Source organism: Mustela lutreola, chromosome 1, assembly GCF_030435805.1.
Source record: "Mustela lutreola isolate mMusLut2 chromosome 1, mMusLut2.pri, whole genome shotgun sequence".
Taxonomy (NCBI): domain Eukaryota; kingdom Metazoa; phylum Chordata; class Mammalia; order Carnivora; family Mustelidae; genus Mustela; species Mustela lutreola.
In genome coordinates this window covers 99,738,106-99,751,819 of record NC_081290.1, presented here as the reverse complement: position 1 = coordinate 99,751,819, position 13,714 = coordinate 99,738,106, and the positions used below count along the sequence as shown (strand labels likewise).

General features: G+C 34.7%; 1 protein-coding gene across 4 annotated transcripts in view; it reads right to left on the bottom strand.

The window, feature by feature from the left end:
• The window catches only part of CFI (complement factor I), a 49,795-nt gene extending 36,830 nt beyond the window's left edge, over positions 1 to 12,965 (bottom strand). Inside the window, exon 1 of one of the 4 annotated variants that reach the window (XM_059171079.1) lies at positions 12,815 to 12,965. In XM_059171079.1, coding sequence (XP_059027062.1) covers positions 12,815 to 12,871 — 57 coding nt within the window. In that variant the 5' untranslated portion in view covers positions 12,872 to 12,965. Of the gene's footprint in view, positions 1 to 5,749; positions 5,768 to 12,814 lie in introns of those variants that run through there. The other 3 variants (XM_059171106.1, XM_059171090.1, XM_059171098.1) reach the window with 3 other exon arrangements.
• Between the last annotated feature and the right edge of the window lie 749 nt (positions 12,966 to 13,714).

The following is a 13,714-nucleotide window of genomic DNA, read 5'->3' as shown; positions in this document are numbered from 1 at the left end:
AATACATGGGAAAACCAAATAAACATTTAGGACCCTATAGAAATGCAAATATGATGGCAACTGTGGCGGATTCCAAGTGGCTCTAGTTCTACCCTCCCTACCTTCCAGTCCTTTGCTGTGCTTCTCACTGGGGGCAGGGTGTATTTTCTTAACTCTTGACTCTGGGTCTGGCCATGTGACTTGCTTTAATTAACAGGAAGTCAGCAGATGGGACACAAGAGATTGGAAAGTATTTGTCCAAATGGTTTGTCCTTTTGCTTCTCTGCCATAGCTATGAGAAGAACAAGGCCAGGCTAGCAAAGAAATACTCTATCAGAGTCCAGCTTAGATCCCCTGATCACCAGCCAACCTGCAGACTAATACACTAAATAAAATTTTATGCCACTGAGATTTTATGGTGATTTTATTATCATGGCATTAACTAACTGGCACAATCATCATATCCCTGGAAAACACTGAGGAAAAAAATGGAAAAGATTCAAAAAGAGTAAATAGTATGGAATTTTGTTTTTTTTCCCCAGAAGTGAATAAAGAACTTCTATTCTGAAAGTTAATAACTATATGGGAAGTCTTTCCATTGGAAGAGTTTTAGCCCCTCTGTGGCTTCAGTTTCTTCTCATCCTGGTCTTTGCTAGCAATTTTTTCTACATTTTTTTCTCTCCTTTGATCTGTCCATCTTGTATTATACCTGTTTCTGATATAAAGTCATGCTCTGATACCTCGACTATTAGATACTTAAGCAGCCACTGTCCTATTCAGATAAAAAAGTAATATTTCTCTACTAATACATAATGATGAATTGTTTTAATTTGCATAAAGAATTTGAATTTTGATATTTTTGCTGTTTGTTTTCTTTTTTAAATAACTATCCTGTTTGGACTAGGACCAGCATGTTGTTGTTGGAAATGGTAGAAAAATGGTTTTATGGTGTGCATAGGTAGGGTGGACCCTGATACCTTGCTCTTAAAAATTGAAAATATTGCTTTGGGATCAATTCCATTATTTTTGCGTCAGAGATGAAAAAAAATCATTGGCCTAGTTTATTGGGTTTTTGTTGTTTGTTTGTTTGTTTTGTTTTTTATTATGAAGGTAAGATGGCTGAAATTTTGTTGTTTTTATTTTTAATTAGCTTTTTAAAAACAGGAAACACAAAAGAATATTATAAATAGGTTCAAAAGGGTGCCTATAAAAAGCATATTTCCTTTCTTTCCTTATCCATTCAACCTACACGGGTCCACCTCAGAGTCGACCATTTAATAGTCCTTTGTGAATCTTTCTAGATTTCATCATTGCACATGAGCTCATGTTTTCCTTCCTAACTCTGCCCCCCAACATCAGTGCAATTTGCAACCAGTGGCCCTTTCCAATGTTTTGTCATTATAACCAATGTTACAGTGAATCTTTTTATATAATACACATCATTTCCCACATATACTAAATACATGTCAGTACTTACCTGGGAGTGAAACTGCTGAATAAAAAAAATTAGCACTTTTAACTTTGATAGATATTGCTTAATTTCTCTCTGTAAAGGTTTTGATTTGCATTCCCATCATCAATCTATGGCAGTGTCTATTTTCCATAATCTTGACCATAGAACATATGCCTCACTAAACTTTTTATCTTAGCCAATCTAGCATATAAAAATGTTATCAGAGTACAATTTTATTTGCAATTTTCCCCAATGAGCGAGGCTGAACATCTTTCAGTACATTCAAACTTTAAGAGAGAGTTTTATTTTTCTCCTTGCACTAACCGTATCTTTTGCTGATGTATACTGGATTGCTGTCTTGTTTGTTTGTTTTTGTTTTGTAGGAACTCTGTATGTTAAAGAAACCAGCCCTTTGGAATATGAGTTGCAAAAAAGTGTTCGTCTATTGAAAAAATGGCAAGCCTAGTGTATTTGACACACAGACCATACACTTTAAAAAAATATATTTTATTTTAGAGAGAGACAGCAAGAGAGCAAGCAAGGGAGGGAGGAAGAGAGAGGGAGAGAGAGAAACTCAAGCAGAATCTCAAGCTCTGCATGAGCAAGAGCACAGAGCCCAACACCAGGCTCAATCTCACTACCTTGAGATCAGGACATGGGTGGAAACAGAGTATGATGCTCAACCCAACTGAGCGACCCAGGTGCCCCCAGAACAGATACTTTTATAAAACATTACTTCTTACACAACAAAATTATTTTCAGTAAAAACCATGAAAGAAATGAATGATATATTATGCAGAAAAATGTGAAGAGCAAACATTTCTTTCACTGAAATTCATATATATAAAACCATGTTTATAAAAATAAAAGAATAAAAAACATAGTACAGTACAAATAAGAAAAAATTGATAAATATTTTTAACTACATAATAAATGCATTTGGTGAAAAAGGGAAAAAATTATACCTATATATAGGTCTGTTATAGTAATGAATAATAATATTGCAGGCTTTTAAAAAGATTTAATTAATAATTAATTTGAGAGAGAATGAGAATGAGAGCACAAGCAGAGGAGCAACAGCAGAGGGAGGGAGAAGCAGGCTTCCCACTGAGCAGGGAGCCAGATGTAGGCCTCAATCCAAGGACATTGAGATCATGACCTGAGATGAAGGCAGATGCAGATGCCACCCAGATGCCCCAATAATATTGCAGTTTAAGAACAAGTAAATACATTTATAATAAAGAATAAGTTTCATTTAAAAAATACTACTCAAACTTGGTAAAATATGTCCTGTATGTACTATTGTCTGCATTGTTTTACTATTTTATATTTTAAAAACAAAAATTCCAAATGGTCATTAGAATGAAAAAACTGAAAGCTCAACTTGTTTCTTCATCCCTTCATCCTTACAATTCACTGTGACAACACTGTTATTTTGAATCTGTTTATATTCAGAAAAATGTGAAAACATGGAGTTTGGAGACAGGAGTTCTACCTGAAATGAGCTTGAACAATTCCAATGTATAATATATATGAGACTGCCTCTAACAGGGCTGAACTGAGAGATGATTGAATTAACTCAATAAGATGACTATTAAAGGATATATTTTTTTAAATATGCCCATTTGTAGTTTACATTTGCATTTAAAAAAATCAATCTTGGTAAAAACAGCAATTGTTAACTGTACTATCTAATATAAGAGCCACTAGCCAAATGTGGCTATCTAAATTAAAATTTATTAAAATTATGTTAAATAAGCATTCTTTTGCTTCCCATAAAGATTGAATAATAGGGACCAGGTATACATTTCAGTTTAAAACAACCAAGAAATGGACAAAATATGGAAAGCAATGATTTTTAAGATACTGGACATCAGGCAAAGAAGGATAGTGATCCCTGAGAGTTGACAGGTAAATTAAGAAGTTGTATAATTGTTCCATTTGATTACCTTGAGAAAATTCCAAGACTGTGGTGCAGAGAGACGGAACTTTAGCTGAGCCTAAGGGACTCCTTGAGCTGAGGAGACAGATTTGAGAGTCTGAGGAGACCAAAGCAGCTACCATTCACAGAATCGAGTACTGGAAAGAAGTGAGTAGAATAGAAAGAGACCTTTGGAGCTTCTTAACAGATGCCCTCTGAGTGTTCAGTGAGTATTCATCAGCACGTGGGTATGATGAAACTACCACAGACTGGGGAAGGAACCACCGAAAAGAATTCTAGGTGACAGGGCCCACATTCAAACAGGGCCATGAACAATGCTCGTTCTCACCACTTGTGATTCCTGGGGATTTCTGGTCCTATGTAAGAATGCTTAAAGCTGGGGCGCCTGGGTGGCTCAGTGGGTTAAAGCCTCTGCTTTCAGTTCGGGTCATAATCCGAGGGTCTTGGGATCGAGCCCTGCATCGGGTTCTCTGCTCAGCGGGGAGCCTCCCCCCCACCCCGCCTGCTTCTCTTACTACTCGTGATCTTGGTCTGTCAAATAAATAAATAAAATCTAAAAAAAAAAAAAAAAAAATGCTTAAAGCCAAGACCTGAAAGGATCAAACTGTTTTCAAGTAACTTAATTACATCTCAGAACAAAGTTCAAGAATATTTATAAGGATACAAAAATACTCAACATCCAGCAAAGTAAAATTCACAGTATCTGATATCCAATAAAGAATACTAGGCATGCAAAGATGCAGCAAAATATGATTCATAATGAGAAAAATCAATCAGCTGAAATTCACCCAGAACACTAGCACAGACGTTAGAATAAGCAGGCAAGGATATTCAAACATTTATTATAACTGTATTCTACATGTTAAAACGGTTAATCAAAAACATGAAAAATATAAGGGATCCAAATTGAACTTCTAGAGTTGACAACTACAATATTTGAGATTAAAAAAGTATATATACTGGATGAAACTAACTACAGGTAGGACTCAGCAGAAGAAAAGATTAGAAAACCCAAAGATTTATCAAACAAGGTATGAATGAGCCGTGCAACAAATTCAAGTGGCATGGCATGTGTGTAACTGGAGTTCCAAAGAAGGAGTGAGTGAGATGGGAACAAACAATATATTTGAAATAACAGTGGCTGACACTTTTCTAAATTTGATGAAAAATATAAATTCAGAGTTCCAACAAGTTTAATGAACCCCAAGCAGAAGAAACATGAAGGAAACTCCATGAAGGCATATCATACTCAAACTGTTCAAATAATACCAGCCACAAAGAGAAAATCCTCAAAGAGCCAAAGAGACATGACACATTATGGGCAAAGGAACAAAGGTTTAGTGTGACAGCAGAGGTCTCATCACTAATGCAAGTAAGAAGATAGTGGAGTAACAGTTAAAAAATATTGGGGTGGGGGGGATCCTGTTGACTTATTCTTCTATACCTAACAAAGATATCATTAAAAGTTTTTTTCTCGTTAAAGATTTTATTTACTTATTTGACAGAGAGAAAGAGAGACAGTGAGAGAGGAAACAGAAGCAGAGGGAGTGGGAGAGGGAGAAACAGGCTTCCCACCAAGCAGCGAGCTCAATGCCAGGCTCTATCCCAGGACTCTGGGATAAGAACCTCAGCTAAAGGCAGATGCTTAAGCACTGAGCCACCCAGGTGCCCCATCATTAAAAGTTTAAGGCAAATAACAACCTCTTTAGACAAAAAGGGTGAAAAATTAATCACCAGTATAACTGCCTTACAAGAAAAGTTAAAAAAAAAGTCCTTTAAGCAGAAGGAAAGTTATGCTGGATGGAATTCTGGACTTACACAGAAAAATGACAAATGCTGGAAATCTCTGGGAATATCTGATATGGGGGGAGGTCAGTGAAGACAATAGCTTTTATTTCTGCTTTGTGCCTTTTCTTGTGGTATCTTTGACTTTGTTATCAGAGTAATATTGGACTCATAAAATGAATTAAGTATTCACTCCTTTTCTAAGAGTTTGAGAAAAATTAATGTTAATTCTTTCAATATTTAGTAAATTTACCAATGAAGTCATCTGATACTGGACATTTCTTTGATGAAAAAAAATTAATCATTGATTCAACTCTGGTTATGTGTCTATTCATACTTACTATTTCTTCTTGATTCAGTTTTGGTAATGTGTCTGTAGGAATTTGTCCACTCAACTAGGTTATCTAATTTGTTGGCATATAATTGTTCACAGAACTCTTATCATTCTTTTGACTTCTGTAAGGTCAGCAGTAATGTTTTCACTCTCTGATTTTATTTGTTTCTTTTTTTGTTAATCTAGCTAAGGTTTGTCAATTTAGGTGATCTTTTCAAAGAACCAGGTTTTGGTTTAATTGATTCTATTATCTTACCATTTATTTTTTCCATCTACATTCTTTTCTTTTCCTCCTCTCCTCCTTCACCATCTTCCTCTTCTACTTTTTTTGGAGGCTAAACAACATGCTACTGAGTAACCAATGGGTCAATGAAGAAATCAAAGAGGAAAAATAGAGACAAGTGAACATGAAGACTTAATGGTCCAAAATCGTTGCAATACAGCAAAAACAGTTCTAAGAGGAAAATTTATAGCAATGCCAACCTACCTCAAGAAACAAGGAAAATCTCAAATAAACAATCTAGTCTTATACCTGAAGGAACTAGAAGAACAAACAAAGCCCAAAGTTGGTGGAAGGAAGGAACTAATAAAGATCAGAGCAGAAATAAGTGAAATAGAGACTAAAAAATGAAAAATTCAATAAGACCAAGAGTTGGTTCTTTGAAAAGATAAACAAAATTGATAAACCTTCAGCCAGAGTCATCAAGAAAAAATGGAGGACCCAAATAAATAAAGTCAGAAATGAAACAGAAATAATTACCGACACCACAGAAATACAAAGCATTTGACAAAATTCAGTATATTCCTCATTCTAATCTTTATTATTTACTTCTTTTTTCTAGCTTTGGATTTAGCTTGCTCTTCTTTTTCTGGTTCTTGTAAGGTGTAAGGTTAGGTTTTTGATTAAGGAATTTTTGTTCTTTTTTAATGTAGGCATCTACTGCTATAAATTTCCATGTGAGAACTGCTTTGCCATATCTCATATGTTTGGGTATGTTGTATTTTTGCTTTCATTCATTTTTAAGTGTTTTCTAATTTGTTCTGTGATTTCTTTGACCACCAGTTGTTTTAAAGTATATTGTTTAATTTCCACGTATGTGTGAATTCTCCAGTTTCCTTTCTGTTACTGATTTCTAGTTTTATTCCATCATCTTTAGAGGAAATATTTCTTATTATTTTAACATTTTAAAACGTATTGAGACATGTTCTGTGGCCTAACATATGGCCTATGGTGGAGAATGTTCTATGTGCACTTGAAAAAAAATTTGTATTCTGCTTCTGTTGGGTGTAGTGCTCTATATGTCTAGTTGTTAGGTCTGGTTGATTTATGGTGCTATTAAAATCCTTTATTTTCTTATTAATATTCTGTCTAGATTTTCTATTATGGAAATTCTATTACAGAAAGTGGGATATAGAAGTTTCCAATTATTATTATAGAATTCTTTTTTTCCCTTCCATTATGTCATGGTCTCATGTATTTTGGGTTCAACCATTTGGTGTGTATATGTTTATAATTATATATTTTAGATGAACTCTTTTATCAATATCTAATGTTCTTTGTTTCATCTGATATTAGTGCTGTTACTTCCAGTTCTGTTTTGGTTACTTTTTGCACGGAATATTGTTTTCCATCCTTTCACTTTCAATCTATTTGTGTCTTTGGATCTAAAGTCTCTTTATAAAGCATATAGTTGGATCATGTATATAGAGTCTCTTGTGTATAGCATATAGCATATAGTTGGACCATGGTTAGTTTTTTATAAAATAAATTCTGCCAATCTATGCCTTTCATGGAGAATTTAACCCACTTATATTTAAGTTGTTTATAAAGAATGCCTAACTTTTGTTGTTTTGCAATTTGTTCTCTGTATGCATTGTAACTATTGTTCTTTATGTCCTCTGTTATTGACTTCTTTTGTGTATGTTGATTTCTTTGTAGTGAACTCTTTTGATTTTCTTATTTTTATATATTTTTAAGATTTTTTTGTGTGGCTGACATGGAGATTATATACTTAACATCTTAAATGTAGAGCAATCTAGTTAGAATTGATATAAACCTAACTTCAAGGGCATATAAAAACCCTGCTCTTACATTTTGTTGCTTGTAAACCCCTCCCCCCTTTTATGTTGTTATGGTCACACATTACATCTTTATGCATTTTATGCATGTTAACATAGATTTATAATTATTTTTTCTACATTCTTCTTTTAAATCACGTGAAAAAAAGAGGGGCTACAAACCAAAAATAAAATTTCACTGACTTTTGTATTTACCTATTTAGTTACCTTTACTGAAGTTCTTTATCTCTTCTTATGGCTTCCAGCTACTATCTAGCATATTTTTGCTCAGCTTACGGGACTTTCTTTGAGTGAATTTCCTTTCTATTAGTAACTAACTCCATCAGCTTTTGTTTATCTGAAAATATCTCAATTTCTCTTTCATTTTTAAAGGATTTTTTTGTTCTATATAGAATTGTTGATTGACAGTTTTTTCGTTCAGCACTTTAAGAGTATCATCCCACTCCTTTCTCCATGCCTCCGTGGTTTCTAATGAGAAATATACTCATAATCTTACTGAAAATTCCTTGTCCACGATGAGTTGTTTTTCTCTTGCTGCTTTCAAGATATTGTTTTGTTCCTTGGCTTTTAACAGTTTCATTATAATGTGCCTTGGTGTGGACTTCTTTGCATTATCTTTTGGGGGCTGGTATGCTTCCTAAATCTGTAGATTCATAACTTTTTTCAAATTTGAGAAGTTTTTGGCTATTATTTTGTCAAATATTCTAACATGTTCTCTCCTCTTCTGAGGTTCCTATTATGTATATTTTGGTGTTCTTAATGGTGTCCCACAGGTCTTAAGCTCTGTTTCTCTTATTTTTTCTTTCTGCTCCTCAAACTTGATACTTTAATTGAGTGATTTTCAAGTTCACTTACTTTTCTGCCTGCTCAAATTTGCTATTAAAACTCTAGTAAGTTTTTCATTTCTGTCATTATACTTTTCTGCTCTGGAATTTCTGATTTTTATGATATCAATGTATCCCTTCATATTTTGTTTTTGCTCATACATCATCCCCCCAGTTTCCTTTAGCTCTTTGAAAGTATTTAAGATAGTCAGTCTAAAGTCTTTGTCTAGTAAGTCCAAAGTCTGTTTCCCTCATTTCTGTTAATTTCTCCTGTGAAAGGGCCATTATTTTCTTGTTTCCTTACATGCTTCATCATTTTGTTAAAACTAGACATTTTGAATATTACAATGCAGTAACTCTTGAAATCACATTTTTCTCCTCAAGGTTTGCTTTTCTCTCTTGCTATAGGCTGTAGCTGTTTGTTTAGTGAGTTATCTAAACTGTTTTTATAAAGTTTTTTTTTTTTGTCATGTGTGGTTTCTGAAGTTTCTGTTCCTTTACCTTGCACTCAGTTAGTGTTTAGACAAATATTTCTTTGAATGGAGAGACAGAGAAAGAGAGAGAGAGAGGAAGAAGAAGGGGAAGAGGAAGGGAAAAGGAAAAGGGAAAGGAAAGAGAAAGGAAGAGAAGAGAAAGAAATGAAATATAAAGAATAAGAAACTCCTGAAATCAATAACAAAAAAACCTCATCTAGACTTTGCAAATTGGCCCTGTGCTTGATTACCCCCCCCCCCCAACATTTAGCCAGGCCGTTTACAATTCTCTCAGCCTTCACTTCATCATGACTGCACTGAGCCTAGATATCACCTAGAGGTGTTGGTTTAGGGTCTTCTTAGACCTTTTCTGAACATGCATCCTGCCCTGGACATATGTGTTGCTTTTAAAAAAATTCCCAAGTATTCACAGGGAATTTTGAATGGTTATTTTCCCACAGAAACTCTTTCCCTAACTTTTCCTCCCAGGCTTTGGCACTCTACTGTTTGTCTCAGCTGTAATCTTTTGTCCCAGGTAGCTGCAGGTTGTTTGATGCCTCACAATGTTTTTGAGGAATGCCCACTGGCTTTCCATTCTGAGTGTGTTCTGAGTTAGGCAAAACAAAGACAAATATGTTTGATCAGTCTTTCCAGTATCCTCCAGGCAGATTAAAATAGACAAACACCATTCTTCTAAAATAATGTCTGCTCTGCTCCTTCTAGAGCTAGGGATGAGAGTTCCACATGTGGACTGCTATCTTCAAGACTGCCACTGAACTGGGGACAGTGTAGGGCTAGGACAAGTTGAAATGCCACAAAGTTTTCCTACCATTTTTAAGTTGCCTTTTCCTTCATTCAGTATTCATTTGGATGCTATAGGGCTTTGTTTAATAACTGGAGTTCTGACAAAGTTTCTTCTGACAGTCTGCATGATTGTGTGTGTGTGTGTGTGTGTGTGTGTGTGTAAAGACAGTGTTTGGATTTGCCTACTCTGCCATTTTTGCTGACCTCTCTCTCTGCATTACATGTTGCTTCCTTTGCATATTGTCTTTCCATCATCTCTTCACTCTGCTGAACATCACCCTAGCTCTTTCTTTCCAAAATATTACTGATATAAACAGGTTTGTAATGAACTTTAAAGATAAATAAAAATGTAAGGTTTGGTCAGAGTTTATGTTAGAACACAACACTTCACAGTAGTAAATAACCATATTGAGTGGTTATTTCTATTTCTACTCTTTAATATACCTTGTTTATTAATACAGCACCCAATCCCTCCGTGTTCTGGTTTTATCTCCCAGAGAAACCTGAGTCCCCTTATCTCTATGTCTGGGCAATAAAACCAGAATTCTCACTTCACTATTCAGAACAACCTAAGTCTATCCCATTTCCGGTTCACTCCTGCCATCGATATAATTCACTTTCAAATAAATCCACCAAAAAGTTTTGATATAAAAGGGATCGGACTTTTTATTCCTTAAAGGGAAATCTGGTCCTAGCTTTCAAAATAACAAAAATTTCTCCCAGATGTATTTTATTTCATTTAGAAAATGTAGACACATTTTAAAACTTCTTTGAACACATTTATGTTGTCTCTATGGCAACTTCCATTTAAAAATGGTTATTTCAATGGGGCACCTGGGTGGCTCAGTGGGTTGAAGCCTCTGCCTTCGGCTCAGGTCACGGTCCCAGGGTCCTGGGATCGGGCCCCGCATCGGGCTCTCTGCTCAGCAGGGAGCCTGCTTCCCCCCTTCTCTCTCTCTGCCTGCCTCTGCCTACGTGTCATCTCTATCTGTCAAATAGATAAATAAAATATTTTTTAAAAATGGTTATTTCAAAAAACTGAGGTTTGCTGGAGGGGGTGGCTGGATGCTGGGGAGGGTATGGCTATGGTGAATGCTGTGAATTGTGTAAGACTGATGATTCACAGACCTGTACTACTGAAACAAATAATACATTATATGCTAATAAAAATGGTTATCTCTCAGTATTCCATTTTCTTTTATAAACTAATATTATAACTAATATTTTTATTTTATAAACTAATATTTTACAAACTAATATTCCTACAAAATTCTGTTTTTTAAAGAAAAGAAGACAACTTTATTATTGAATGATTATTCAGTAAAAGAGGCTCTTCCCTTTCTATAAGTGAATAATACTCTTTTCTTTTGTTTTTGTTCCGGGAATAAAAAATGTGGCTGAAATGTCTTTTCCTCAAAAATAAATTTTTCCTATTCCAAAGTAATACACATTTATTTGGTATTTAAAAAAAATGAATAATGAATAAAACAGAATTTCTTAGTTCTGAAAATTCACAAGTGTATATAAAACAAAAAATAAAAATCACCAGTAATCGCATTACCTGAGATACCAACTGGTATCTATTTGATATATACCCTCCAGGAACTTTTAAATTGCTGTTTACATGAGCAGCTATATGTGTGTATCTGTGTGTGTGTGTGCATGTGCACACACATGCACATATGTACACATACACATGGATACATAAATGTATGTATATTTTCTTCTTTAACAAAAGTAAGATTTTAGTAAGGCCTTTTTCTCAACAAATATAAAATGCATCATTTTAATAGCTACATGATAGTTCCTTTATAGATGTACAATAATTTAATCAATTTCTTTTCAATGAACACTTAATTTATTTCCATTTGTTCTCTGTTACAAACACTGCATATATATCTTAGAGTTACAGGAAACTTAAAATCAGTAATTCTCATTTCTTAGTTTTCTTTAAATGTTTGCTTCTCTAAGCTGGCATTAAGACAGTTTTTGTAATCCTGTTTCAAAATATTTTGACCACAAAAGTAGGCAATCATCAACAGTTGTCTAAAATATCTTAAGTCTATCTAACCTTAATAGATGACCTTCCAACCTGGCTATAATCTGTCATACCAGTTTTGACTACCCAAGTTCCCCACAAAGTTTCCATTCTAATCAAATGGATTTATTCACCTGGAGGAGACTAGGGCTTTACCAATCTTCGACCGTAGCACTTCCTGCTTTTCCAGGCTGAAAAGCATGCAAATCACTCTGTTTCTCTACAGTAATCCAGAGTTATGAATCCAGCTCAAATCCCACTTGGTCCATAAACTCTTCATGACCTCTCAGCAGGAAGGGATTTTTCCTCTCATTAAAGTCCTTTGACACATGATATTTGTAACATTTTTGGCAATTAAATATCTTTCAAAAGGTCCTTCTCGAAAGTTATTTAAATCTTATTATTTCCTCATTGTCATGTTTATGTCATTGTTCTACAACCGTACAAAGGGCTATTTGGAGATCAGACATGCTCTTTGCCCAGCACTACACCTTGCATGTAGAAGGTAGATATTTTTTTAATTTAATATAATTACTATAAATTACAGACCTATATTAGTAAAATTCTTTCAGTTCAATTTCTAAGTACAGAAAAGAGCACATGAAGAAAGCAATTTTTTAAAGCTCTTTCATCAAGATACTAACATAAAATCTTTGTTACTGACTATATACTGCGGATGTAGGTATCTGAACTATGTAATCTCTAAGTCAAAATAATATACTTAAGGTTTCTTTTTTTTTTTACTTTTTATCTTATTTATTTATTTAAAGTGTTATTTTACTTAAGTTCAATTAACATATAGTGTATTGTTTCAGAGGTAGAGTTCAGTGATTCATCAGTTACATATAACAGCCAGTGCTCATTATATCAAGTGCCTTTCCTAATGCCCATCACTCAGTTACCCCATCTTCCCACCCACCTCCCCTCCATCAACCTTTAGCTTGTTTCCTATAGTTAAGAGTCTCTTACAGTTTGCCTCCCTCTCTGACTTCTTCTTATTTTATTTTTTCATCACTTCCCCCATGTCTTTAACACCTTATTTACATTTTGATAATATTTAAAAAACAAATTAAAATAGTCTACATAAATATTGAGTTACCTACCTTGCAAAAACTTAGGCAGAAGCACAAATGTAATAAAATAACATGAGCAAGCTTCATGTTGGAGACTCAGTGTCTGTCTCTCTTCTTTACCCTGGGTAGTCTTTCAAAATTTAATTTTTAACCTTTGAAAAAACATTCAGAAAGAGCAAGCGTCCTAAAGTGCTTTGTACTTTTGAACTCAGAGGATTTGGCTAAAATCCAGCATTTTACCTTAACTGAAACCACAAAAGATCTTCCCAGTAAATAGCTGAGGGAGGTGACCAATAGGGAGTATGTTTCCTCCAGAGGAAACTGATTACCCCACTTTGTTACTAGACAATGCCTCAATTCTGTTCTCTAGGGAAGACAGAAACTACAATGAGAGAAAATTTGTTTTTGGTAAAATAAAATTATGGTTTTCCCCTTAAGGCTGAAGAACAGGAGATAAGAAGTAAAAGTACATTACATTGAAGGCTGTGATGAATACATTTTTAATCCTCAACAAAACTGTTCCTTTACCATACATCAGTTATGCTGTGATCAAATGATATCCTCTGAGCACAGAAAACCTTGTGAGGGCCTGAAGGATCTGATACTTAGTTGCCATCAGAAGAAGTGTCTGCTGATCATACTTTTCACAGCTAGGGCAGCGAAACCTTCCATGAAGCGGGATCTGGGAAACTCATCTTTTTGTTTTTCAGAGTCCACCATTTGTACGTCTATTCATATCTACTTTTCATATATGCTCCAAGAGTGGCTCCTTCAAAATTGTAGGAGGCCTTGAGGGAACATTTAGAAGAGGGAAATGGTAAGAAAAACTACAGCTCTGGCCCTTGTAATGGGTCTGGAGGCTGCAGTTGATACTCATCCTCTGTCTCTTTCCTATCCATTACAGATTCCTCTCACCCTGAACTTCCACCT